The sequence below is a fragment of the Bos grunniens genome, chromosome 5, assembly GCF_055505025.1.
Source record: "Bos grunniens cultivar Pamir isolate PY7600 chromosome 5, Bosgru_T2T1.0, whole genome shotgun sequence".
Lineage (NCBI taxonomy): Eukaryota > Metazoa > Chordata > Mammalia > Artiodactyla > Bovidae > Bos > Bos grunniens.
In genome coordinates, this window is record NC_141169.1 from 118,534,618 (window position 1) to 118,562,457 (window position 27,840).

The window sequence follows — 27,840 nt, forward strand, 5'->3', positions numbered from 1 at the left end:
TTTTTGTTGTTGTTGAAGTATATGATGAAAACCCAGACTCTCGTAGGCATGTAGTTGAAAAAGGGAGAAGTACTGTAATAGCCCTCTGGATGACCGGGTGCCTTTCCTTCAATACTGTACCACGGCCTAAGAGATGGTAGCTCCTAAAGGCCACTTGCAGTGTGACTGTGAAGCCGTGTTAGTGAACATTTGTGCTCAATCACAGTAAAACCCATTGGCCCGTCTTGCGCTTGGAGCGGATCTTTTACACGTGTGGTTCAGTAACGTCAAACATTGGTCATTGGAACATGCGGGATGCCTGAGGTATGCTGATACTCTGAACATCACGTTTCATTGAATTGTATCAAAGGCTCACCTTTGGGATTCTCCTGGTGGTCCAGGGGTTAATATTTCGCCTCCCAAAGCAGAGGGCGCCAGTTCAGTCCCTGGTCTGGGAGGTAAGATCCTACATGCCTCAAGCCAAAACAGTGAAACATAAAACAGAAGCAACATTGTAGCAGGTTCAATAAAGACTTTAAAAATGGTCCACAGCAAAAAAAAAGTTGTTTTTTTTTAAAGTCACCTTTTTTAGTGCTACCTCCTCATAAAGAACTGTCGCGCTCAGATGGTGGGTCAGAGTTCTCCAAAATTTGAATTCTGGTTTCAAAGCTCAAATATTATTATTGGCAACAAATGCTGTGAATTGTTTCCCTTGAAGTGACGGGCTGACTTTGTTCACTTTTGAGGAAATGTCTGCTGGATACCCAAGTCTGAATAATGAGTTTGCCTGTTGGTCATTTTTTCAAATATCAACACTCTCAGCTCTAAGAGTTGCAGCAGCTGCTTTTCTGGAAGAAGTTTAACATTTTGGGTGCACGCCTCGAGAGCCTTGTTTCCCAGCTGTTGCTAGTTATGGTTGGTGGGGCCACCTTGTCCACGCCGCGTGCCAGGGCTTTTACCTGCCACCCCCGCTGGCAGAGCCTCGCAGCGGACGCCAGCAGGGCGGCACAGGCAGACGGCCCCTCGGCATCACCACGGACGTTTGGGCCTCACTGGCCGCTGGAAAGGGCCCCAGGGAGCCCGGCGGATGGCTGAGCGCTGTGGGGGCCACAGCCCACAGGAGGGTGCTCTCTTGGAGACGCCCCAGGGTGCGCTCACACAGGAGAAGCGCAGGATGAAAGCAGTGTCGCACGGGGGCGTCGGCTGGGCATGCCCCGGGGAGCTGTGCCCGGGGCCCAGGGGCCCAGGGGCCCAGGGTCTCGGGGTCCCGGAGCAGTGGCTCTTTCTGCCTGGGTCCTGCCCCTCGTTTCCTGGCACCGTGAGTTGTTGTTGGGACGTCGGGAGCGTGGGGTGGGTGGCCCTGGCCTGGGATTTGCTGTCCCGTCGGCACAACAGAGCCACACTTGGGTCTCACACGAGGTCAGTGTTCCTCAGGCACCATGTCAGGTGTGCAGCCAAAGATGTACCTTTTGTAAAACTGAATTTGCAAATTTATTTTTAAACGTATTTATTTTTGACTCTGCTGGGTCTCTCTGCTGCTGCCCGGGCTTTTCTGTCGTGGCAGTGAGTGGGGGCCACTCTCCAGCTGCGGCTCCTCGTTGCGGTGGTCTCCCCGTGGTGTGGAGCGAGGGCTTCGGTTGTTGGGACCCATGGGCCCAGCAGCGGCCGCTCCGCGACTCCAGAGCACACGGGCTCTGCCGCTCCTAAACCCCCAGCACTGGGGTCTTCCCACGTCAGGGACTGAACCAGGCCCTCTTGCCTTGGCAGCTGGATTCCTCACCGCTCAGCCATCAGGGAAGCCTTCTGAGATCTAACTTGTAAAAATAATTTGGTAGGGAATTGGCTGGCGATCCAGCGGTTAGGACTCCAGGTTCTTACTGCCGAGGGCCCTCTGTTGGGGAGTTAAGATCCCATGAGCCGTGAGGCCGGAAAAAAGAAGCTGGGCCATTATTTCTTCCAGTCGTTTCAGGGGTTGTGTCCTTGTGATGCTGCCTTTGGGGATGGTTTTCGTTTAGCTCACCGACAGCAGTCTGAGCCGGTCCGACTGACGGCTGTGTCTCTGCGAAGGACCGCCTTAGGACAGGATGACTGGACGGAGTCCTTGAGTTTTGGGGTGGGGAAGGGGTGTTCCTCTGCACTTCCCGGGAGGAAGCTGCTGGAGGGCCCACGCAGCAGCCCCGCCTGCCTGCCCCGGGGCGCGGCGGGTCGGGTCCCCAGCCCAGGCGGCCGCACCCATCCTGGCCTGCTTGGGGGTTGTTCTTGGGCCTTCTCCAGACTTCTCATTTCACTAACGCTGCGCGCCAGGGCTGCCGGGAGCTTTCACCTCCTGAATTACGGCTTCCATACCTGCCCACCCTGCAGTCAGGCCATTACTCTCAGATTCATTACTTAGCAGGACGGCCTCTTGGAGTAGAAAGGAACCGTTGCCTTTTATAATTAGTCATTTACATTTTCTTTCCTTGGGGAAGAATCACTCAGTTCTAAGAACTGGTTGCTGGTGTGGAAGTGATGAGAATATTGGGGAAAGTAACTGTTTTATCTCGGAGCTTACTTGTCAGAGAAAAGGCCGGCAGCCTGGTGCTGTAGCGACTCTGGCAAAGGAAGGCCAGGGATGACCAGACCTGTGTCGGGGGACTGGAGGGGATGGGGAGGGCGGGGGTGAGCTCGCTGCGGTGAGTTATCCCGGGAGAGAATAGTCATGGCGCACCCCAGGACCCAGAGCCTACACAGAGAGCTCCTAGAGAAGGTTCTGTTCCAACAGGGAGAGAGGCCCGACGACCCTCAGAAGGAGCCAGGACCTTGATCTGTTTTCACTCCCCGCCAAGCTCCGAGGACAGAGGACAAAGGGCCGGTCTGCTGCTTGGGAAAGCAGTGGAGAGGACACCCACGTGGCCCCCACTTGGCCTGTGTTCTTCACATCAGGCGTCTCCACCTGGAAGGGGCAGCAGAGCGGCAGGAGGGGGGTGGAGAGCCGGGCCTGCACCCAGCCCGTGAGTGGACGGTGAGTGGCCAGAGAGTCTGGTCCACGTGAGGCTCTGCTCTCTGCTCTCCGGATGCGCCAGGCTCGGAGACGTGATCTGAGAGCCTCAGTCGAGAAGAGTGAGGGCTCCTGGCAACGTTTTAGAAAGGCTTATTGAATAGACAAGAATGTGTGGGCTCATGGGCTGCAGCAGGAGATTCATTAAGAATGAATTATTGCATGCCAATTTAAAAAGAAGATTAAGAAAAAAATTCATCTACAGTAGCATCGAAAACAGTGAAATCCACGTTGTTGCCTGGATGAATAGTTCACTCCTGTTAATTACCAGGCAGCGCTGCACCACGTGAATCTGTCAGCTTGTCTACACGTCCTGCAGCTGGCGGGAGCCGAGGCTGCTGCTTCTCTTTGTCTGCCAGGAAAGGAATTTCCTTGAGCGCTCCTGTGCAATCCTCTGGTTGATGTGTACTGTTTCTCTTGGGAGAGTTCCTAGGTGTGGACTTGCTGGGTCATGGCACAGAGCTATACTAAGTTCTATGAAAAACATCCAGACCTTTCCCCCAGGTGGGTTGTGCTGCGTCACACACCCGTCAGAAGTGTGGCCTGGGTGCTCCACGTCCGCACCAGCTTCGCATGTCCCTGCTTTTATCTGTGCTGGAGAGCAGTCCTCTGCGTGTGCGCGTGTGTGTTTATCTATACCATTGGGCTGCACCCCGCAGGCCTACAAGGCCCTGTGTGTGCCCAGCTTCAAGACCAAAGAAAAGCCCAGAGTCAGTGACAGAGACAGCAATGGTTTAATGGATGAGGGACCTTACATGTCTGAAACAAGGTCCTGGAGTGACCCCCATGGGTGGTGGGCGGGACGTGGAGGCGCTTTTTTGTTCCCAGAGGAAAGGGAGTTTGCCACTATGAGGGAATCAGGTTGCCTTTTTATGCTGTTCATGGACTTCTTATGACAAGGACACTGGAGTGCTTTTGCCGTTTCTTCCTCCAGCGGACCACGCTTTGTCAGATCTGCTGTGACCCATCCATCTTGAGTGGCCCCACACAGCACAGCTTATAGCTTCACTGAGTTAGGGAAGCCCCTTCCCCGCGATACGGCTGTGATCAGCTTTGGCCACCTGATGCAAAGAGCTGTTGTTCAGTTGCTCAGTTGTGTTCGACTCTTTGTGATCCCCGGACTGCAGCACGCCAGGCTCCCTTGTCCTTCACCATCTCCCGGAGCTTGCTCACACTCATGTCCACTGAGTCGGTGATGCCATCCAACCATCTCATCCTCTGTCGTCCCCTTCTCCTCCTGCCTTCTTTCTTTCCCAGCCTCAGGGTCTTTTCCAGTGAGTCAGCTCTTCCCATCAGGTGGCCAAAGTATTGGAGCTTCAGCTTCAGCATCAGTCCTTCCCATGAATAGTCAGGACTGATTTCCTTTAGGATGGACCTGTTGGATCTCCTTGCAGTCCAAGGGACTCTTAGGAGTCTTCTCCAACACCACTCATTGGAAAAGACCGTGATGCTGCGAAAGATTGAGGGCAGGAGGATAAGAGGGCAGCAGAGGATGAAACAGCTGGATAGCATCACCGACTCAGTGGCCATACATTTGAGCAAAGTCTGGGAGACAGTGAAGGACAGGGGAGCCTGGTGTGCTGCAGCCCATGGGGTTGCAAAGAGTTGGACACAATTTAGCCAGTAAACAACAGCAAAGTCAGGCTGGCTCATTAGTTATCCGGGAAACCCACTGAGGGGCAGACCCCTCACTGCCCCTTTGATAAGAACAGCCACGAGCTGGAGGCCAGGGCAGGTGCGTAGGAAGGAAGGTCAGTCAGTAGCCCAGGGGTAGGTGAAGCAGGCACTGGTCAGGTAGGGGGTGGACAGAGAGCGAGAGAATGGCCATCTCGAGTGGCCTGACCGTACAGTATCTCTACTTCTATATATGGAGAGGGTATGAGAATATTTTTCCCAAGTTTGTGGCTTGTCAGTATATTTTTTAACAATGTCTTCTGCTGAGCAGAGAATTTTAATTTTGATGACTTTTAATTTATTATTATTGTTTTTTGTGATAATGATTTTCTGCGTCCTAACTAAAAATCCTTTTCCTACGCCTAGCATGCCAGGATATTCTCCTGTGTTTTTCTTCTAGAAACTAACATTTTATTAATTTTTTTGGAAACTGTAATTTTAGTTTCTACTTTTGGGTCCGTCATTGAGCTTGACTTAATTTTTCTGTATGGTGTGAGGAAGGCACCATGGCTCATTTTTTAAATACAGGTTTCCTAGTTAATAACAGCTCCATTTGTTAAGAACAGTTTTGTTTTGTCTCCAGAATACACTGCTTTGGCGCCTTTTCTGAAAATCAAATGACTGTTTAAGTGTATGTCTATTTTTGGACACTCGGTCATGTTTCATTGATCTGTTAATGGAGTGTTAATGCTGGTGCCTACTGTCTTAACCTCTGTAGCTAACCTCTGTAGCTTTTCTTGGAGTTGGGTAGGGTAAGACCTCCTAGTGTGTTCTTTTTTTAAAAAATTGTCTTGAGTATTTTTAGGTCTTTGAATTTTTATGTAAAGTTTGTAATTAGCCATTTCCTACACAAAAGGCCTTGGAAAAAGTCTTAGGGCCTGGGATTTTTGAATGGGATTATATTTTTAATCTATGTGTTAGTTTTCCTAGAATTAACAGCATTAGCCATGTTGATTTCGGAGAATGCAATGGCACCCCACTCCAGTGCTCTTGCCTGGAAAATCCCACGGACGAAGGAGCCTGGTAGGCTGCAGTCTATGGGGTCTCGAAGAGTCGGACACGACTGATCGACTTCACTTTCACTTTCCTGCATTGGAGAAGGAAATGGCAACCCACTCCAGTGTTCTTGCCTGGAGAATCCCAGGGACGGGGGAGCCTGGTGGGCTGCCGTCTATGGGGTCGCACAGAGTCGGACACGACTGAAGCGACTTAGCAGCAGCAGCAGCCACGTTGATTATTCTAGTCCATAAACATGGCGTATTTTAAAATCTATTTAAATGTTTCTAACTTACCCCCATAAACATTTTGTACTTTTCAGTGTAGGGGGTTTTCTAATCTTTTCTTAAATTTATTTCTAGATAGGTTTTTATTTTTGATAGTCCTTTAAATAGTATAGCTTTCTTTGTAAACTTCTTAAATTTTTATTGATGGTTTATACAGATACAATTGAGTTTTGTAAACTGACAGTTTTCCAGTTCCTACTGTATAACACATTACTCCAAAACTTGCTGCCTAAAGCGTGTGTTTTGTCTCCCTCGCAGACTCTGTGGGTCGGTTTCAGCCAGCGTGCACCTCGAGCTGCTGTCCATGCCCCTCGGTGCCTGGCGCCCCTGTGGGATGCCGTGAAGGCTGGTGCAGGTTGTTGCCTGGGGACTGGAATCAGCTGCAGTCTCACTCTCTTACGTGTGTGTTGCCCAGGCTTGGGTGACCCCAAGACTGAGACTGTAGTTGAGCTGCCCACTGTGGCCCTCCCTGTGTGGCTTAACGTTCTCAAGGCACAGTGGCCTCGGGAAAGGCAAACTTCTGATGTGATGGCTCAAGACACCCAGTAAGACTTCCAGAAAGCAAGGTGTAAGTTGCACAAGCCTACCCAGATTCAAAGAGAGGGAAATTAGACTTCATCTCTTGATGTAGGAGTGGCCTGATCACATCATAAAAGAACATTTGGTTTGAGAGACTGTGTGGCCACTTTTGGAAAATGTAGTATACCGCACCTTGCTTCTGGTGATCTTGATAAATTTACCTATTAGTTCCAGGAGCTTTTTGGTGGATGCCTTAGGATTTTTTAAGTGCACAAGGGTGTCACCTGCAGACTTCTTCTTTTTTTTTTTTTTTTATTTTATTTTTAAACTTTACATAATTGTATTAGTTTTGCCAAATATCAAAATGAATCCGCCACAGGTATACATGCGTTCCCCATCCTGAACCCTCCTCCCTCCTCCCTCCCATACCATCCCTCTGGGTCATCCCAGTGCACTAGCCCCAAGCATCCAGTATCGTGCATCGAACCTGGACTGGCAACTTGTTTCTTACATGATATTTTATATGTTTCAATGTCGTTCTCCCAAATCTTCCCACCCTCTCCCTCTCCCACAGAGTCCATAAGACTGTTCTATAATTGATATATATGGCTTTTATTTTCTCTTCTTGCCTTATTGCATTGTCAAGGGCCTCAAGTACGATGTTGAATGGAAGTGATGAGAGGAGACATTTTTAGGTACATATATATGTAGGATGATTATGCTTTCTTGGTGAGTTTGTGTGTTTATTGTTATGAAATATTCCTCTTTTTCTGATATTTCTTCTGTCCTGGGTCCAGTTCATCTGATACTAAAATAGGGATCCCGTCTCCCTTAGGATTAGTATTTCCTGGGTTTATCTTTTCCCATCTCTTTGCTTTTAATCTGTATCATCCTATTTAAAGCACATTTCTTGTGGATAGCTTATAGCTGGATTTTGCTTTCCTGCCCTTTTAATGTGTGTTTAGTTCATGGACATTCATGGAATTATTTATGTGGCTGGAGTTTAGGCTGCCATTTTGCTATTTATTTTCTATTAATTTCACCTTATTCCCTCCCTTTTTCCTATTTCTTTTGGATGCATCACAAACTTTTTAAATTAACGGAATTTGAGCACTGAAGAATTGATGCTTTTGAACTGTGGTGTTGGAGAAGACTCTTGAGAGTCCCTTGGACTGCAAGGAGATCCAACCAGTCCATTCTGAAGGAGATCAGCCCTGAGATTTCTTTGGAAGGAATGATGCTAAAGCTGAAACTCCAGTACTTTGGCCACCTCATGTGAAGAGTTGACTCATTGGAAAAGACTCTGATGCTAGGAGGGATTGGGGGCAGGAGGAGAAGGGGACGACAGAGGATGAGATGGCTGGATGGCATCACTGACTCCATGGACGTGAGTCTGAGTGAACTCTGGGAGTTGGTGATGGACAGGGAGCCCTGGCGTGCTGCGATTCACAGGGTCGCAAAGAGTCGGACGCGACTGAGTGACTGATCTGATCTGATCTGATTGTAGAACTATTTACAGAAATATTGAGCAGAAAGTACAGAGTTTGATATACTCTGTTGTTAACCTCCACAGAGACACACACTTGCTCCTGTTATTAACATCTTGCTTTAGTGTGGTGGATTTGTTATAACTGATGAGCTGTTATTGGTATATTCAATTCAGTTCAGTTCAGTCACTCAGTCGTGTCCGACTCTTTGTGACCCCATGAATTGCAGCATGCCAGGCCTCCCTGTCCATCACCATCTCCCAGAGTTCACTCAGACTCACGTCCATCGAGTCGGTGATGCCATCCAGCCATCTCATCCTCTGTCGTCCCCTTCTCCTCCTGCCCCCAATCCCTCCCAGCATCAGAGTCTTTTCCAATGAGTCAACTCTTTGCATGAGGTGGCCAAAGTACTGGAGTTTCAACTTTAGCATCATTCCTTCCCAAGAAATCCCAGGGCTGATCTTCAAAATGGACTGGTTGGATCTCCTTGCAGTCCAAGGGACTCTCAAGAGTCTTCTCCAACATCACAGTTCAAAAGCATCAATTCTTCGGTGCTCAGCTGTCTTCACAGTCCAACTCTCACATCCATACATGACCACTGGAAAAACCATAGCCTTGACTAGATGGACCTTTGTAGGCAATGCAATGTCTCTGCTTTTCAATATGCTGTCTAGGTTGGTCATAACTTTTCTTCCAAGAAGTAAGCATCTTTTAATTTCATGGCTGCAGTCACCATCTGCGGTGATTTTGGAGCCCAGAAAAATAAAGTCTGACACTGTTTCCACTATTTCCCCATCTATTTCCCGTGAAGTGATGGGACCAGATGCCATGATCTTTGTTTTCTGAATGTTGAGCTTTAAGCCAACTTTTTCACTCTCCTCTTTCACCTTCATCAAGAGGCTTTTTAGTTCCTCTTCACTTTCTGCCATGAGGGTGGTGTCATCTGCATATCTGAGGTTATTGATATTTCTCCAGGCAATCTTGATTCCAGCTTGTGCTTCTTCCAGCCCAATGTTTCTCATGATGTACTCTGCATATAAGTTAAATAAGCAGGGTGACAATATACAGCCTTGACGTACTCCTTTTCCTATCTGGAACCAGTCTGTTGTTCCATGTCCAGTTCTAACTGTTGCTTCCTGACCTGCGTATAGGTTTCTCAAGAGGAAGGGCAGGTGGTCTGGTATTCCTATCTCTTTCAGAATTTTCCACAGTTTATTGTGATCCACACAGTCAAAGGCTTTGGCATAGTCAATAAAGCAGAAATAGATGTTTTTCTGGAACTGTCTTCCTTTTTCGATGATCCAGCAGATGTTGGCAATTTGATCTCTGGTTCCTCTGCCTTCTCTAAAACCAGCTTGAACATCTGGAAGTTAAAAAATTGGTATAATACTATTAACTAAAGTTCACAGTTGATATTGGGGTTCCCTCTCTGTGCTGTACATTCTGTGGGTTTGGCCAAATGTATAAGGAGTTATGGGGCTTCCCTACTGGCTCAGTCCATAAAGAATCTGCGTATAATGTAGGACACTGTCTGCAATGCAGGAGACCTGAGTTCAGTCGCTGGGTTGGGAAGATCCCCTGGAGAAGGAAATGGCAACCCACTCCAGTGTTCTTGTCTGGAAAGTCCCATGCACCGAGGAGCCTGGCGGCTACAGTCCCTGGGGCTGCAAAGAGTCGGACACGACTTAGTGACTAAACCACCACCACCATCCGTCCACTGTTGCGGTGTCGTCTAGAGTAGGTCACTGCTCTAAAAGTCCCTGCCTTTCAAGGAAAGTTCATCCTTTCCTCTCCTGGAACCCGTGACAGCCAGTGGTCTGCTCACCATCTCCACAGTTTTGCCTCTTCCGGAGTGTCATTTCCTTGGAACCACCCAGCTCCAGGATCCCTTCCCCTCAGGGAGCCTTTCTTGTTATTGGTTTCAGTCTAGCTTTTTGGCAGTCTCTCCTCTCCCCACCCTCCGTTAGTGGATACTCCTTACAGCTCAGGTCTATAACTTATCTGGACTTCCTTCAAATACTATTGCACCAGCTACCGTTGCTGGCCGGCCTCTGTCCCCAAACAGGCGTTCAGCTTGTCCCCGTTTTCTGAGCAGTTTACAGGGGGAGCCCCAAGCCGCTCTGCCAGGGCTGGGGGGAGCCTTCCGCCCTCGCCACGTCCCATGACCTATGGCCCCAGGGAACCTGTGGAATGGGTGGGCAGAAGGGCTCACACGTGGTGTGGACGCTGCCCAGCTTCTTTTAGATACGCCCCCAGTGCCTTGTGAAGGAGGCTTCCTGCCTCCAATTAGGCTCGCTGGTGGGAAAAGAGTTGGCCTGATAAATTTTTATAGCGCCCTCCCGCCTGAAAAGGGCTTCCCAGGTAGCTCAGTTGGTAAAGAATCTGCCTAGATTCTTTATCAGTACAGGAGAGCCAGGTTCGATCCCTGGGTTGGGAAGATCCCATGGAGAAGGGAATGGCAACCCACTCCAGTATCCTTGCCTGGGAAATCCCATGGACAGGGAGCCCAGTGGGCTACAGTCCATGGGGTCACAAAGAGTCAGGCACGACTGAGAGACTCAGGCTTGCGCTTTCCTTCCCCCCGAGCAGCATGCCGTGGAGCTCTGTCCTCGTCCTTCTCCTCCCGTCTTCCCAGAGACCGTGGCGGGGACGTGGAGGGCGTGCATGTGATTGCAGCCTCTCCACTTGGAGGGACAGCTGGTGCGATGGACGACACGCTCAGGGTTCAGCGTGAGTTCCGCAGCCCGCAGTGCCAGCCAGACACGTGCGATGAACGAGCTAGGAGCAATGAGCCCGAAGGCCTCCGTTGACGTTCACGAAACCAGCCAGTGCAGCTCGCTGAATGGACGCAGTCTGGACGGGCTGGGTTGACTGCGCCTCCGGGAGGGCGCTTTCGCCATCACTGGGCCCAGGGTCTTCGGTCAGGTGACTGACGTCTCGCATCCTCTCTGGCCTCTTCTGTTAGGCTCACCTTGGCAGCCAGAGTCACCTTTTCCAAATGCAGATCTCATGACTGCGGTGGCTCCTCTTTCCATGTCGTTCGCTTCATCCTGTAGCTTTGCTGGGGTCTCACCCTTGGCTCCCCACGTGGCCTTCCTGCCTTGAGGTGGTCTTCTCCCATCAAGCCTGGCTTCCTCGGGGCCCCTCCCACCACACTGGCCTTCACTTCCTGCGTGGAGTGAGCCTGGCCCCCCACAGCTGCCCCGGCCCCCTGTTCTCTGCATCTCGGCCCAGGCCTCCCGTTCTCAGTGTGTCCTTGGGTCAGGCCCCTGTTCTGTGCTCTGACCTCAGGGCTCCCCCGGTCATGGTGAGCCCCCGTGTGCGTCTGCATGGCCTGCGTGATGAATGTTTGCTTGACGACCAGACCATCATCTCTGAACACAAGTCCCGTGTTGATTTTCCTGCCCGACTGTGTTGGGGACCCAGGACCACCCCCAGGTTCTGGGACTCCAGCACAACAGCCACGATTCCTCCCAATCACGTGTGTAGGGTGCACGGGCCAAGGGAAAAGGCCAGAGGCACCCAGGTGCGAGCTGCCAGGAGTCCTGTCCCTGGGGAGTCACTGGAGATGCTTAACTCCCGAGCCACGAGTTGGCCCCGTCTCCCAGGAGCTTGTGAGAAACGCCACACCCGGGACGTCCCTGGGGTTCCCTCCAGGGCGGGGGACGCAGGTCGGTCCCTGGTTGGGGAAGCAGGACCTCACGTGCCCTGGGCAACCAAGCCCGTGTGCTGCAAGACCTAGCACGGCCAAAATGAGAACACGACGACGACGGAGCCACGCCTGCGGCCTGACTGGGAGCTGCTGCCACCGGCACCGCTGCTGGCACGGAGCAGCAGGAAAACCGGCGTGCAGCACGAAGACGGTGCTCCGCGGTGCGGCGAGCCGTTCTCGCTGGCGCAGGACAGGTGGGGGCTCCCGAAATCCTGGTCCCAGGCACCCCCCGGCGAGCGCCGACCTTGCACACGGGCCAGTCTCAGGACGGCAGCCTCAGCCCTACTTCTCTGAGCCCTGCAGGAGGTCCTCGGGCGGGTGTGTCGCACTCAGGGAGGAGTGCCCGTCCGCCCTGGGCCAGTCTTGGGTGGATCGATGCCGTCGCTGCGCTCACTGGCTCACAGGGGGCCCGAAACGGGGCCTGGTGTCTTGAGGTGTTCGGACGCAGGTCCAGGGTGTGTGAGACGGGCGGGCTTGCTTTCCCCTCGGAAGGGCGCTTTCCCGCAGAGAGACTGGCCGGGAAGGGCTGTGGGACGCGCTGAGGGCCTGCATCTCTGGTCCGGCACAGCCCCTTGTCCCAGGGGTGAGGGGTCTCTGTCCTCCGAGTGCTGGGTCCTCCCCCTCAGCCAACATGAGTGAGCCTTCCGGCTCTTGTCCAAGATGCTCCTTCAGAAGGATTTAGTCCTCCTTTCCTCTGAAGAGCACAGAAATGCTGTTGGTTACTGCCGAAGTGTGAGGCAAGCCCAGTGTGCGTGCTAGGATTTTTTTTTTTCCTGCTGATTCGGACTCTACCTTCTGTAAAAACACTCCCCAGAAGGTCATTATATTTCTTCAGACCCTCCTTCCTTCCCTCCCTCTGAGCAATAAGTTTTCTATATTCTTCTATCATTCTTTAAAGACCCAGAATCAAATCTCGGCTTGCAGAGGTGTGCCTGTTTGCTTTTCATGGAGTGTTATCCATATTATTACTGTGAATATTCGTATAAATACAGAGTATTCTCACTTGCTTCCTATTTTGCCTGCAGATACTTCCTGTTTCTCAGCAGATACGTTCTGTGCTGGGCATGTGTGCGGGCGAGGGCGGGGGTATGGATGGGATGCTGGGGGCGGTGCTCCCCCTTCATCCAGAAGGACCCGCGGTCTTGTCAGAGGCTGGAGGAGCCTGCTAGGCGGCCTCGGGGCCAGGTGCCCCTCCTGGGAGGCTGCTGCGGGCACCTCATGCCCTCTGGCTCCGCCTCCGGCCCTGGAATGTCCATGGTGTGTCCTTCAGAGGCTTCCTGGCTGCCGAGGGCACGGTCCTCAGCTTGGACCCCTCGGCTGACCCACTGTGCCCGACCTGTGGTGGGTCTTCTCTGCCCCCGCGCCCACCCCCTGCCTAAGCCCAGACCCCGAGGCCTCATCTGCCAGCCTTCTCGGGACCTTCGTGATGCAGGTGTTTTTCTTTTTTTAAGACTCTCAGGTGTCATTCTTTTCTTACTATTTGGATTTTCAAGAGAACTCATCTCCCCTCCCTGGGTTTTGAACAAATTGAGAAATAAAACGAAATAGTGGCAGATGGAGACCAAAGAATAATTTTTATTTCTTCTAAATGAGAAGCTTGAAGTCCTATCTTAGTGTGAGAGCCAAATAAACTGGTGGACTGAATGTGGGGGTCATTCAGGCTGACCCTCCGTGTCGGAGCTGGCCTTGGGCCCCCGCAGGGCCCCCTGTGTGCGGCAGAGCCGTGCAGGGGAGCGGCCTTCCTGGGGGATCGGCCGGTTCCGAGAGCTGGGCGGAGGGCTGGGCCTGCTGGCGGTCTTGACTCTCGGAGTCGCGGGTGGTCAGTCGCCTTCTTGGGGCCAGTGTTTCTGGGGATGGAGAACGGGCAGGGGGGCACCGGCTGGACTCCCTCCGCCTGGAAGCCCAGCCCAGGTTTGAGGGCTGCTGCCCCCAGCTCCTGCAGCTGGCTCTCTGCATAACCGTTAGGTTCCTGCTGAGCCAGGGACATGGTGCCCCCTTGGAGCCCACCACCCCTAGGAACAGGCCAGCCCCCAGTGGAAACCCCGCTCCTCTGAGTATTCTCCTGGGTCCGCGCGGAGGGGGCGTCCGAGCCTGGTTCCCGTGGCTTTGGGGCACGTCAGACCTGAGCAGTAATGCAGTAGTCTGCAAGGCCTCTGCCTGAGGCTGCAAAACCGCTCGTAGGTTATTTCTCATCCTTAAATACTTCCAGCCTGACTGCTTCCCCCGGCTCATCGGAGATGCTGCCGTGAGGTGAGACGACAGCGTGGAAGCTTCCAGCTACCCAGCGTGTCCCGAATTCAAGTGTAAATCTCTGTCACCGAAGTTCCGGAGAGAAATCAAGTCTTTAAGGGCTAACCCTGCAAGTTCAAGTCCAAAACCAGAATTCCCGTGAATGTTCAGCTACATGACAGCTCGGGCTGCGTGCCGCTGCCTGTGTCTGCCAGAGGGGCGGCTGAGGGTCTCCCTGGGACACGCGCAGGCCTTTCAGGGCCCAGCGCTCCTGTCCACTCAGCGCCGGTCTGTGACAGCCCTCCCTTCCTCAGACTTCAGTGTAGCGAGACCCACCAGCTTGTCTACAAAGCACCTGCTTCCAGGCCTGTGGGGCAGCCGCCCCGGGAGCGCCTCCCGCCGCGCGGAGCCGAGCAGAGCGCACGCGGGACCTTGGTGCCTCCCGCTGGAGTTGTCCTCGTGGAGACGTGACAGCCTGGGATCCAGGGCCTGTCACTTGAAATCCACGCGGGAGAAACCGCAGCAGAAGTTAGGTCTGAGTCCGCTCGTTTTCCATTTCTGTGGGGATAAGATTGTGGTTGCCTTGTAGGCATTTTTAGTTTCGTCTCGTAGCGGCCGCAGCTCCTGCTCTCGTCAGGAAGGATGTGTGTGTGTATGTGTGTTTGTGCCCGTGTGTGTTTACACATGCTTGTGTGTCTGCATGTATGAGTGTGTGCATGTGTATGTGTTTGTGCCCATGTTTGTGCATGTGTGTGTGTGCATGTGTGTGACTGTGTGCCTATGTGTGACTGTGTGCCTATGTGTGTACACATACTTGTGTGCGTGTGCGTGCATATGAGTGTGTATGTGTGTGTGCCCATGTGTGTACACATGCTTATGTTTGCACATGTGTAGGAGTGTGTTTGTGTGTGTATGTGCCTGTGTGTGAGTACTCATGCTTGTCTGCGCATATGAGTGTGTGTGTGCCTGTGTGTGCACATGCTTGTGTGTGTGTGCATGTGTATGACTGTGTGGCCGTGTGTTTGTGCACATGCTTGTGTGTGTATGTGCCCGTGTGTGTTTACACATGCTTGTGTATTCATGTGTGTAAATGTGTGTGTGCCCATGTGTGTACACATACGTGTGTGTGTATGTGTGTGCCCATGTGTGTATATATGTTGGTGTGTCTGCACATGTGTAGGAGTGTGTGTGTGTGTGTGTGCCAATGTGTGAGTACTCATGCTTGTCTGTGTGTGCGTGTGTGTGTGCCTGTGTGTGCACATGCTTGTGTGTACATGTGTGCATGTGTATGACTGTGTGCCTGTGTGTGTGTGTGCACGTGCTTGTGTGTGTGCCTGTGTGTGTGTGTGTGCACGTGCTTGTGTGTGTGCCTATGTGTGTGTGCACATGCTTGTGTGTACGTGTGTGCATGTGTATGACTGTGTGGCCGTGTGTGTGTGTGCACGTGCTTGTGTGTGCGTCTGTGTGTGTACACATGCTTTGTGTGTGTGTGTGTGCGTGCCTCTGTGTGTGTGTGCCTGTGTGTGTGTGTGGCCGTGTGTGTGTGTACGTGCTTGTGTGTGTGTGTGCCCATGTGTGTTTACACATGCTTGTGTATTCATGTGTGTAAGTGTGTGTGCCCATGTGTGTACACATGCTTGTGTGTATGAGTGTGTGTGTGTGCACCCATGTTTGTGCATGTGTGCGTGTGTGCGTGTGTATGAGTGTTTGTGTGTATGTGTGTGTGCCCATGTGTGTATATATGTTGGTGTGTCTGCACATGTGTAGGAGTGTGTATTGCCCATGTGTGAGTACTCATGCTTGTCTGTGTGCATGTGCGTGTGTGTGTGCCTGTGTGTGCACATGCTGTGTGTACGTGTGTGCATGTGTATGACTGTGTGGCCGTGTGTGTGTGTGCCTGTGTGTGTGTGTACACATGCTTGTGTGTGTGGCCGTGTGTGTGTGTGCACGTGCTTGTGTGTATGTGTGTGCATGTGTATGACTGTGTGGCCGTGTGTGTGTGTGCCTGTGTGTGTGTGTGTGTGTGCCTGTGTGTGTGTGCATGTGCTTGTGTGTATGTGTGTGCATGTGTATGACTGTGTGGCCGTGTGTGTGTGTGCACGTGCTTGTGTGTATGTGTGTGCATGTGTATGACTGTGTGGCCGTGTGTGTGTGTGCACGTGCTTGTGTGTATGTGTGTGCATGTGTATGACTGTGTGGCCGTGTGTGTGTGTGCCTGTGTGTGTGTGCACGTGCTTGTGTGTGTGTGTGCCTGTGTGTGTGTGCACGTGCTTGTGTGTGTGTGTGTGCCTGTGTGTGTGTGCACGTGCTTGTGTGTGTGTGTGTGTGCCTGTGTGTGTGTGCACGTGCTTGTGTGCACACGCACATTAAGCCCAGAGAGTGCTGACAGTGCAGGAGCCCCTGAGTGCCACGTCTGGCTGCTCAGCCTCAGGCGTCACTGCCGGCGTGAAGGTCGTCCTCTCCTGGCTATGTCTCCTGGAGCCGCCCCCACCACAGATCCCGGGGCAGGGGGTGCAGGGGTGCTGTTCCCACGTCCCCGTCCCCTTCCACCCACGTCTCCCTGAGGACAAGCTGTCCTCTCCCAGCACCAGCCCAGTGCACGCCTGCCTGAACCAGCAGGCCCCACTCACTCACTCACATTCAAGGACCCACAGGCGCAGCGCCTTGTGCTTGAAACCACACGGATTTGTCATTTCACAGTCGTGGAGGTCGTGTACAGTAGTCATGTACGGACGTGAGAGTTGGACCATGAAGAAGGCTGAGCACCGAAGAGCTGATGCTTTCGAATTATAGTGTTGGAGAAGACTCTCGAGAGTGCCTTGGACAGCAAGGAGATGAAACCAGTCCATCCTAAAGGAAATCAGTCCTGGGTGTTCATTGGAAGGACTGATGCTGAAGCTGAAGCTCCAGTGCTTCGGCCACATGATACGAAGAGCTGACTTATTGGAAAAGACCCTGATGCGGGGAAAGATTGGGGGCAGGAGGAGAAGGGGCAGCAGAGGATGAGACGGTTGGATGGCATCACCGACTCAATGGACATGGGTTTGAGCACAGTCTGGGTGATGGTGAAGGACGGAGGAGCCTGGTGTGCTGCAGTCCACGGGGTCACAAAGAGTTGGAAGCCATTTAGTGCTTGAATGACAACAGCAAGTCCTGGAGGTCAGAATGCAGACAGGGGTCGGGGCCTGCGGCCGGGGCCTGGGGCCGGGGCGGGGCAAGTTGTGCATCAAGGTGTGGGCCAGGCCATGTCCTTCGTGGGCCTCCAGGGACGAGCTGCTCCCTGGCCTCTATCCAGCCTGCTCTGCTGGTCTGCTGGCCCCTACGTCCGTCCTCCAAGTGGGGACCAGTGTCCTCACTGCTCTGATGCTGACTCTCCTGCTGCCACGTCCGAGGGCCTGGCCACACCGGGCCCACCTGGGTGGGCTGGTTGGTTGATTAGCAGCCTTCACCACCCACACCCCCACCTTGCTGGGAACCAGGCCCTGGGGATTTGGTGGGCTCACTACCCCACCTCCCACAACCACCGAGAGCAAGTCTGTCACTGCAGGAGTGCAGTTGAAAGCCTCGCCCTGAGACGGTCCCTGAGCCTGAGCTGAGGCTCCTGAGCGCTAGCCTGTGGGGTGCCCCGGGCAGGACGTGCTAGGTGCCACCCTCCAGCCCCGCTGACATGCGCTCCAGTCGTGGCAGTGGGGGCACTGGGCCTTCTGTTCCTGAAGCCTTGGCACGTGCCAGTGCCTCCTTGAAGCCTCAGAGCAGTCCCGCGGGCAGGGCTCACTCTCACGTCACAGATGGTGTAGCTGCAGCCGGAGAGGAGCTGCTCCTTGCTAATGTCACACAGCACCTAAGGCGTGGAGCCGGGCTCCCACTCCAGGTCGGCCCGACTGGAGATCCCTCCCCCACTGCCCACTGGCCACGCTGGTTTTCCTGTCTTAGTTTATGGAACTCTTCACCTGAGTGCCTGAGACTGAAGCCCCCTGGTCCATCGTGCTCACACCGTGACCGTGTCCTCAGCCCTTGGATGGGAGGCCTGACGGCAGTAGTGCCTGACGCCGGTAGCGCCGGGCAGGTCCTGGGTTCCCATCGTGACGTGGGGAGGCTTCCGAGCTCGCCTCCGGCTCACCTGCGCGCGGGTGGTGTGACGCAGCCTCCTGCTCTGTGCGTTGCTCACTTTGTGAATTCGTCCTCTTGTCGAACCGTCCACCTTCGTCCCCACTGCCTGTTCCCCTTTGGAAAGCCGGTTTTATCCCCCACGCCTATGAAACTCCCTGTTATTTTCCCCTCAGGACAACTACACATTCGCCCAACCCGGGATTCAGATGAAAGTGAAGATGTTGGAAGAGCTGGTGAGCCGCATTGATGGTAAGCTGGCGTCCTGGGCGCCCCTCTTCCTGGGGGGCTGGGGGTGGGGGTGGAAGGCTCACCCAGTTATCCCGGGACCCCCACCCCTGCTGCACCTTCTTTGGAGCCGCCCAAGAGTTGCTGGGGCTGGAGCCACTCCTGTTCCTTTTATGAAGGCGATATAATCAGTTCAGCGCCATCCCTTCGCAGGAAGTAACGAGCGCGTCCTCGAAGCAGGCAGCCCTCACTCTTATTAAGGCCGGCGCTTGTCATCATCCGGCCGCAGCCTGGTTGTTTACGGCCGGCCTCTGGCCCAGCGTTCCTGCCTCTGCATGTCATTTTGGTATCAAGGATGCCGGCGTAATTTCTCCACGGAATCTAATTAATTACCGAGTCGGAAAAATAACATCTTTGATATTACAGAAAAATCATAGTGTGTGCCGGCCGTTTTCGATTACGCTTTCATGTGTAAGTGGGGGCTTTGAAATACTTTCTACCTTCGTCCTTTAAGTGATTCCCCCTGTGATGTGCTGACTGTCACATTGCAGTAGCAGGGTTTGATTAAGTGAACGTTGAAAGATGATGCTGGCCCATTCCAAGTGTACCCTCCTGAGCGTCTGTTAAATTAATGAGCAGAGTGTTAACGGAGTGATAGCACGCAGAACCGGGCGTGGGCCTGTGACACCAGGTGGTCAGCAGCGCTGTGCCAGGGAGGCAGGCTCTGTGACCCCGAGCCCCACGTGACCTCGACGGGTGACCTCACTGAATCTGCAGAGATGTCGCACTCTCCTCAAAGCGGAGACAAGCCGCCGTTGTTCCAGGGCCGCCGTCCAAGGGTGTGGACGTCCCTTTTGCCCTTGCTGTGCCCTCAGGAGTAGACAGCATATCCGTCCCCATCTTCCCAACAAAGGCTCTTTTTTTGGGAAACGATCGAATGACATTATAGAACGGAGTCATACAAATTATCAACTCCATTCTGTCCCTTGATTGAATCTGATTTTCAGCTGTGTCTAATGGTTATTACCTAATTTCCATATTATGAAGTTCTGCACGGTTCTTCCAATAATACTTTATCTGATTCAATATATTTAGCTGGGTGGCAGCCACCTATTCACAGCACGGTTTTTTTGCCTATGTAACTGCATTTACGTACGTTTGTTCTTCACCTCGCGGGGGCATCTTTGTCGGATGCTGTGGGTTTTCTTCCCTGCCGGGAGCTTCACACCTCCCCCCACCTCCCTGCGCACCCCCAGCCTCATTTGGATCTTTGAAGTACACTCAGTGGCTCCTCTCCTGGTTCTCCGAGAAGGTGGATTTCGCATTTCTGTGGAGGTTAGAAACGTGTGGTTAGTGCTCATTTGTTCCAGGGCCGCAGTTTGGGAAATGCTTGAATCGATTTTCCCTGGTGCTGTGGTTCAGAAGCAGCACATCTGAGATTCGCTGGGTGATTGTTTAAAAGAGGGAACCCCAGCCAGGCCTGGGCTTTTAGTAAACCCCGTTCTTATTTTCCCGCGGCTTCTGAGAAGGGCGTTTTCACCCTGTGGTGGTTCTGTTTAAATGATCGGTGCTTCACGACAGAGGAGGCTCTGTTTGGTAGCAGGTTAAGCTGGGTAACCTGTCCGTAACTGTTCTTCCAGCCAGACCCGAAAGAATCTCTGTGACAGCCTCAGAAGAAGAGTTGCTGGGCCTTTCAGGCAGAAAGTGTCGGAACTGGGAGGGTTTGGCTCTCACCAGCAGCCCCTGGGAGAGGCGTCCCAGGCCCCCTTCGCTCACTGTCCTCCTGAAAGACGACTCTGGGGGCCTGGACTGTGCAGGGGCAGTGCGGATGGAGGGAGAGCTGCAGAAGGGGCCGGAAGGCCAGGGCCACTGTCTCATTTTCTCGCTGTGATGACTGGCTAAAGAATTTCTGGAAAGCACTCTCAAGCAGTTTTCTGTTTTGAGTCGTGCTTTACCCTACTCTCTGTTACCCCCAAATCTTTAGAAGCAGTCTGCTCCATAGACAGAAAGCTGGCATGACTGAAGAGAGAGGGTTTTGTCTGTAAGGAGGCCAGGTGGAAGGGTGAGGGGCAGTGGCCTGAGAGACTGCCTGGGGGGTGGTAATCGGCTCAAGAGAGGGAGGCTGGCTACTGAGGAACGCAGGGGAGTCGCCTGTGATCTCTGAGCGGGAGTTTTAGAACTTCCCACAGAATGAGAGATGGAGCCTTGAGCCACTTGGCTGGGGCTGTGGAAGGTGAGGCCAGGGGCCTTCCACGTCTAGTGGCAACGGGGTGGGCAACTCCAGGAGACCAAAACAATGCATAAGATTATTTTTTGAAGCCAACAAACAAATTGGGTGAGGGGTAGAAGGAAAGAGAGAAAAAAAGCAAAGAAAGAAGGTAAAAAGAAAACAGATTTCTTAAAAGCATTGAACTGCTAACAAGGAGACAAAAATTTCCTGGCCCTCTTCTGTGAGGATGCTAGAACCTGAGAGTTCTAGCTTTGTTTCTCTCTCTCTTTTTATTTTCCATGTACAATGATGTACATATAGTCAAAGCTAAGTATATGTTCAAGACCTCTTAAGTGAGAAGAAAGAGAAGCAACAGATGACAAGGCCCACAAGATGACAAGTTTCTGTAATTCTTAGGCGTAGGCCGTGAAACTATTCTCTTTACTGTGTGTGAAGAAATATAAAATAGAGAGTCTTGAAAATATTTGCCCAGCTAATGAGAAACTATATGATTTTACATGAGAGATGAAAAATACGATAACCAAATTAAAAAGTCAGGGTACAGATTTAACAAATTAGACATGGCTATAGAGAAAGTTAGTGAAAGGGAAGATGGGTTGGAAGAAAAGAGCCAAAATAAAGCATGGAGCAATAAGAATACGGATAATATAGAAAATAAAAGATATCAAGGGTGTGTCTAGAGAGCCTCTATTTATTTATTTATTTAGAGTCATAGAGAGGAGAGAGAGTCAGAATTTGAGGAGATAATGATTTATTTTCCCGAACTACTGAAATAAGCCAATTCACCGATTGAAGAGCCCACGGAATTTCCAGGAGAATAAAGAGAAAACTATATAAACACACAATAGTAAAATTTATTTGAAGACTAATTCTTAAAGCAGCTAGAGTAAAGGGTTATTTCCTGAGAATGGCTGTATGAGAACTCACCTCTCAACAGAAGCACAAGCAGACGTCTTCCACGCACTGGGAGGATATAGTTGTCACCCTAGAGTCGGGAAAGTGAAAGTCTTAGTCGCTCCGTCGTGTCCGACTCTTTGCCACCCCATGGGCTGTAGCCCATCAGACACCTCTGCCCATGGAATTCTCTAGAATACTGGAGTGGGTAGGTCTACATCCAGCAAAAAATATTCATATCCAAGAATGAATTTGAAAGTCCAAGAGGCCACCTAAATCTGAGTTGTTTTTTCTCACTGTTTCTAAGAAACTGTGTAATCGGGAAGGGCCACAAACCAAGCACACAGACCTCCCTTCGCAGCTTAACCAGGGACACGGTCACTGTGGTCTTCAGACCTCCTGGAAGGCACCCCATCCAGTCTGGGGTGAGTCAGGTGGTCAGTGCAAAACGTCTGTGGGAGAAAGAGTGGGAGTGTGGGCAGCTTAGGGTAAAAGTCTGCATTGGGTGGAAGCCAGATACCCCTGTTGCTGGTGGAACAGACCGGACTCTGACCCTGACCCCTACGTCTGTGTGTGTGCTCAGTCACGTCCGACTCTGCGACCCCATGGACTGTAGCCCACCAGGCTCCTCTGTCCATGGGATTCTCCAGGCAAGAACACTGGAGTGGGTTGCCATGCCTTTCTTAACCTAGGGATCGAACCTGGATCTCCCGTGTTGCAGGCGGATTCGTTACTGTCTGAGCCACCAGGGAAGCCCGTGAATACTGGAGTAGTAGGTAGCCTATCCCTTCTCCAGGGAATCTTCCCAACCCAGGAATCAGCCCGGGGTCTCCTGCATTGCAGGCAGATTCTTTACCAGCTGAGCTACCAGGGAAGCGCATTTGACCCCCACAGACAGCCTATGCGTCTCCCTGTGAGCTCCCCACCACAGGGCACGTCGTCTGTGGCCTGGCCGGGGCTCTGGTCCGTGCCCTCTTCTCCTGGGAGCTCAGGCTGGTAGAGGAGCTGCCTTCAGGAGTTTGCTGTCCTGGTTCCTGTGGCGCAGGGAAAAACTTGGGGGGCTGTTCATGGACTCCTAATGCTTCAAAAGAAAGCGGTCCCCAGCGCTCAACTGCATTTCATCGGCCAAACCGAGTCACAGGCTGCGGCGAAAGTGGAAAGTCGGGAGGACAGGGACACGCCCACGTGCCCGGGCCGGGCGGAGTTTGTTGCCAGGAGAGGGGTGCGGTGGAGAGAGCCGGGCGGAGGCGGGCGCTTGTGCCCTCAGCATCTCTGCTAACGTCAGTCTGCTCCCTACTTAGGGAGTGATGCTTGTGCATAAAATTAACAGTTCACACCAATCATTTGGTAATTTACTGCTTCAATAGTAAACATACGTTAACACGCCGGCGGGCTGATAGGATTTTAACATACAAAGCTCTAGAGCTGAATTTTAACTCCATGTTGCACCCGGCGTGTTTACGCACACTGAACGTGAAATGCCACGGTTTGCAGTGTATCTGAGTGACACGCCTTGCGATTTATGATTATGTCTGTCACATCCAATGTTAACCTTTGAGGTTGCTGGTTCCTAGGGGCCCCAGGGTCAGCCCCTGGCCTTGCTTGTGGAGAGGCTGCAGTCAGAACCTTGTGGCTGGATCCTGGGGCCAGGGCCCCCCATGGGGCAGCCCCCACTTTGTATTCTGAGCTCATGCCTGTTTTGTGACACAAGATAATGTAAGCGGAACATTTGCCATATCTTTTGATGAAAAAACCATGAGATCCTATTTCAGTATTAAAAAGAAATATCTGAAGATGGCCTCAGCAGATGTGTAAATCTGGTTATGGCCATGCTGGGCTTTTTTTCAGAAGACTGAAAATCAGATCTTAAAGAATTGCTTCACAGATGAGCGAGTTGTCCTGTGGGGAATGAAATGGGCACAGAGAGGGGCACCTGGGGGTGGTTTCTGGTCGGGGAGCCCGTGGGCACAGTGTCTGTCCTTGGCAGCCTGGGGAGGGGGTGGGAGGAGGCAGGCACTCCCATCCCCAAAGGCCCGTGACTCCTTTGCAGGCCGCGGTCTTCGGGGCTCCGCTCTCAGCTCTGGAGGGACCATAAAGCTGAGGCCCCAGTGGCTGGGGGGAAAAGACCGTGTCATCAGTGGCCAGTCTGGACCGGATGGCCAGTGACTGTGGCCCGGAAGGAGCTCTGTCCACGCTCGAAACCATCCCGAGGCTATCTGGGGAGGCTGGGACTGCCCTCCAAGCTCTGCTTTCTCTTTCTGTAGGAAAAACCGGGAAGGAATCCTACCTAGGCTTAGCACTGTCAGACTTAGCATAAAGAGAACACTCACTTCAATTTGAATTTCAGGTCAATAATGAACCATTTTTGGTATGTTTGGTGCATTATTGGGCACCTACGGAACCCAGAGCTGCTTGGGGGTGGGGCTGGGGACCTGGGCTGGCGTGGGACCCTCTCTCCCCTCCCTGGCTGCACACCTTGTGCGCTGCGTGCAGGGCTGGTCTGCAAAAGGTCTGCCTGCACTTTGGACGCTCTCAGCGTGCTCACCTGCTCTGGAGCTGCAGGAAGCAGAGGCCGCGGCTGGCTGGGGTGGGGGCAGGCGTGCAGGCCTGTGTGCTGAAGGCTGCCCACCCGCCCAGATGCCCCTGTGCCCCGCGGGAGCAGACACCTGTCCTTCCTGGGAGGCCCTGGAAACCCTTTCCTTGGGGCTGTTGTCCTGGGAACTAAAGAGCTGGGAAACTCACAAGCTGGGGGCATGTGAGCTGGTGGGAACCCGAGGGACAGGTCGACCTCACACTGTGTGGGAAGCGGGAAAGGAGGTGCTGAATTTCTGTCCTGACGGGCTGCTGCTCCGTGAGCGGACACGGCGGGCTGGTTAAGGGTCAGAGGAGGAATGGACGTGGGCCTGCCTTGGGCTCCTCGGAAATCCTTCTTGCTGAACGCCTCTGGCTTGCCCTGGACCACCTCTTAGCGCAGGGCGGGACCTGGAGGGTCCAGATTCCTGTTCTGCTGCCTGGCGGTGGTGAGTATAGTCCCTTGGGAGGGTCAGTGCAGGTGAGATGCTTAGAACGGCCCCTGGCACATCGTGACCTCAGCCCGCTCTATACCCGTGTTACGTCATCATCATTTTAATCTTAGCACCTGCAGAGCGGGCAGGTAATGGCGGGCGGGCTAGCCCTCCTTGGTTGGGGGTTAGTCTGGGGAATCTACTCGGCCCAGCGTGCGGGACCTGGCAGGAAGCCTCCCTTGGCAGGCGCCTCAGTCCAACCCAGGGTGCCCATTAGCACGGCTGATACTGCCTGGCGGACCGCGGGCTCCAAGGGGGATGTTGCCCGTCATTATTATTAGCAATTACACTTTCACTCTTAGGGGAAAAAAAAGCCCATATGCATCAATGGAGAATAGTCCTAACTTCTTGTGTTAAAGCCTTAATCTGCGTGAGCATTTTCCCTTTCCCTGTGTTTTTAAATTTAGGTTAAATGCGATTTTAATGAAATTTCTCTGAAAGCTGTCTCGACTACATTGTAAGGTTAAAATTGACTTATTCTTTCAAGATAGAATTCAGTTACAGCTAGTAAACTAGATTCAGCTTTATTACCACCCAAGTGAAACTATTTTTATTACTGCTACAAGGTGAGCCTTCGGAAAGCAGAGGATAAATCAGTTGCTGGAGGGACCCCAGCCTGTGGAATGTTCAGTGGGCGGCAGTGAGCAGTACACGCTCCCCTACCCTGCTGGCGTCAGTAGGCCCCGGCCTGGCTGATCTGAGCACGGGGGACGGAGGCCACATCTCACCGGAGGTGTGGGCCCTGGGGACACAGTGATGGGCGTGGACGCCGGGCTCAGGAAGGCGTGTGGGTGCGGCGGCACCTCCGTGCGCCCCTCCCCAGTCGTCTCCCTGTCCCAGGCCGGGGCGTGGTCCCCGCGGCAGCATCCTGATCGTTCCAGCGGCTCCGTGTTGTGTCCGCCTGGGGCCAGCGGACGGCAGGTGGCCGTGGGCTCTCACTCTCCTAGGAGGCGTCCAGTCGGCCTAAAATGCCTTCAGCCGAAAACCCACATGGCTGTGTGGCTGCATTTTGGGGAAGAAGGATCTATTCAGTTCAGTTCAGCTCAGTCGCGTCTTGACTCTTTGGGACCCCACGGACTGCAGCACGCCAGGCCTCCCTGTCCATCACCAACTCCCGGAGTTTACTCAAACTCATGCCTGTTGAGTCGGTCCAAAAAGAAAAAAATCAAAGAAGTCGAGTAAGTTTCCTGTAGTCTAATAAGTAATGTATAAACCCGTGGTTCTAGTTCAGCCTCTGTCACTGACTGAACTTGGCTGCTGCTGCTGCTAATACTCATCATAAAATAGTGACGGCGGCCAGCATCCATTCAGCGCCTTCGGCGTATGAGGCCCCGCCTACGGCGTATGAGGCCCCGCCTTCACGTCTTCCTCTGTGGCGTTGTGCGGTGTTTCACAGCGCCTCCGGCAAGCGGCGCGGGACCTTCTCCACGACGGGAGCCCTGCCCGCTCTCTGTCCCCCATGGACGGGATGGTCTCCGTGTGGCATCCAGCTCTGGGACCGAACACGGGAGAGCCCGCCCAGCGTCTCCCAGCCACGCGGGGGCCCGAGGGTCCTGGCGCGGAGTCGTGTGTGCCCCGCCCCTGCCGCAGGTTCCCTGGGGAGCGGTGGCCTGTGGCCGCGCCGTAGGGGTGCCTCCCGCCAGGCCTCCACCTTCCTCGCGGGCCCCCCAGCACTTGTGCCTTCTGCTGCCCCCAGCTGCCCGTGAGGACAGAGGAGGACAGAAGGTCGAGCTTGCCTTCCTTGAAGGCAAAGCAGACTTCCCTCCTCCTGGCTTCCCGCAGGTGCCCGCGTCCCCACGTCCCTGCCTCCAGCACGGCGCCCAGCGTGCCCGCAAGCTCGGTACCAGTCGCTGAATTACCAGCAGGGTGTTTGCTGCGCTTCCGGCTCAGGAGGGCGCCCCCAGCGTCTGGGGCCTCATTGCTTTCCTTCAGTTTGAAGATGAAGTTGTCTGTTTACAGGGAGCCTGATCGGCTGGGGGGGTTAGAGCAGTTCCATTGGTTATTCCAGTCTGGACGTTCGTGGCACCACGCAGGTTTCCTCGGAGGCCTTTATTTTGCCAAGACTTTCCCGTCCGCGCCCTCTTGCCCATTAGGCCGCAGGACGGGTGGTCAGACGGGTGGGGAAGCTCACGATCTGAGCCAGTGTGCCGTCTGTAGAGGACAGAGCAACGCTGTGTGTACAGGGCAGGCGGCGGCACCCCTGGCTGCTCGGTGAGGGCCCACCCTCCCTGAGACGCGTCCTGCCTCAGTGTGAACCGCCTGCCCCCGACCCTCCCACCACTGGCCCAGGGGGCCCTTCCACACTGGGGCCCGAGGCCTCTTGGACTGGCTGGCTCCTCCTGCTCACTGACCCGGTGCTGCTGTGGGGGCAGTGTGCTGTCTGTGCAAGAGCCTTGACCCCAGGGACCACCACTCAGATGCATTTCCTGGCACCCCCAGGGGTGCCAGATACTCAGGGAGGGGGCAATACCCGCTTGAGTGCCTGGGAGGACTTGGCTCCACCGTGCGGGAGGGCCAGGCCAGCCTGCCGTGAAGGGTCAGTGGCTCAGCATCCCCATAACCCTGCCCCCTGCCCTCCGCCCCCTGCCCCCCGCCCCGACCCCTGCCCCCTGCCCTCTGCCCCCCAGCCCCCGCCCTCTACTCCCTGCCCCCTGCCCGCCTTTGTTGCAGGAGCCCTGTCCCAGAGGCTCCCCCTGTGGTCCCAGGCCCTCGGGCTCAGGCCCACTGGCCCTCCCGCCGTCTCCACAGCCAGGGTGTTGTTGGGGCGAGCCGGGCTGGACTGCCAGCTGGGGACCCTCCTTCCCCATCTCTGCTCCGTCTCCTCCGTCCTTTCTGGGCCTCCGTGCCTCCCCAGCCCTTGTGTTTTCCTCCCAGTTGAAGCTTGTTTTTAGATGTCCCGCCTGACCTGATAGAGAGGGATTTATTTTCCTAAAATCAGGAGCCAACTCTCCTCCCGTGTTGGGGCTGGCTGGGTCCCGGGAGGGCTTTGGGGCTGGAGGCTGGCAGGTGGGACCACACTCAACTCCCCGGCAGGACTCGAGGGGCCTTTTAAGGCCTAGAGCGCGGCATCCTTTGGCTTTGACCGGCGAGGACGTTCTGTCCTGTGTGAGGACATGGAGCGTTAACAGTTGCCTCGGGAGTTCTTCTTTCAGGCCTGCACTTACACCGGATCGTAAAAGACTCACCGTTTAGAGGGAGGCCCTCAGATGGCCTGGCCACTGCCCACCCAGCCCGCTTGGCAGCCCCAGGAAGGAGGGGGCGGGCTGCCCCTCGGGGGCCGTGAGGCGGGTGGGTGCTGGTGCTAGAGACATGCGCCCGGGCCTTGGTCCCAGCTCTGCAGCCCACGCTGGGACCACCTTCGGCTGCTCAGGTGGGGGTGTGTTCACTCGGGAAGCG

General features: G+C 53.8%; 1 protein-coding gene across 10 annotated transcripts in view; it reads left to right on the top strand.

The window, feature by feature from the left end:
- Window positions 1-27,840, top strand: part of TBC1D22A (TBC1 domain family member 22A) — a 262,637-nt gene that overhangs the window by 165,394 nt on the left and 69,403 nt on the right. For 8 of the 10 annotated variants that reach the window (XR_015164928.1, XR_015164929.1, XM_086404306.1 and 5 more), the window contains one exon: window positions 18,204-18,279. Coding sequence is in view for 7 of the 10 variants with exons in the window: in XM_086404306.1 (XP_086260432.1) it covers window positions 18,204-18,279 (76 nt within the window). In the remaining 3 variants the exon portion in view is untranslated. Of the gene's footprint in view, window positions 1-18,203; window positions 18,280-18,468; window positions 26,473-27,840 lie in introns of those variants that run through there. The other 2 variants (XR_015164930.1, XM_086404308.1) reach the window with 1 other exon arrangement.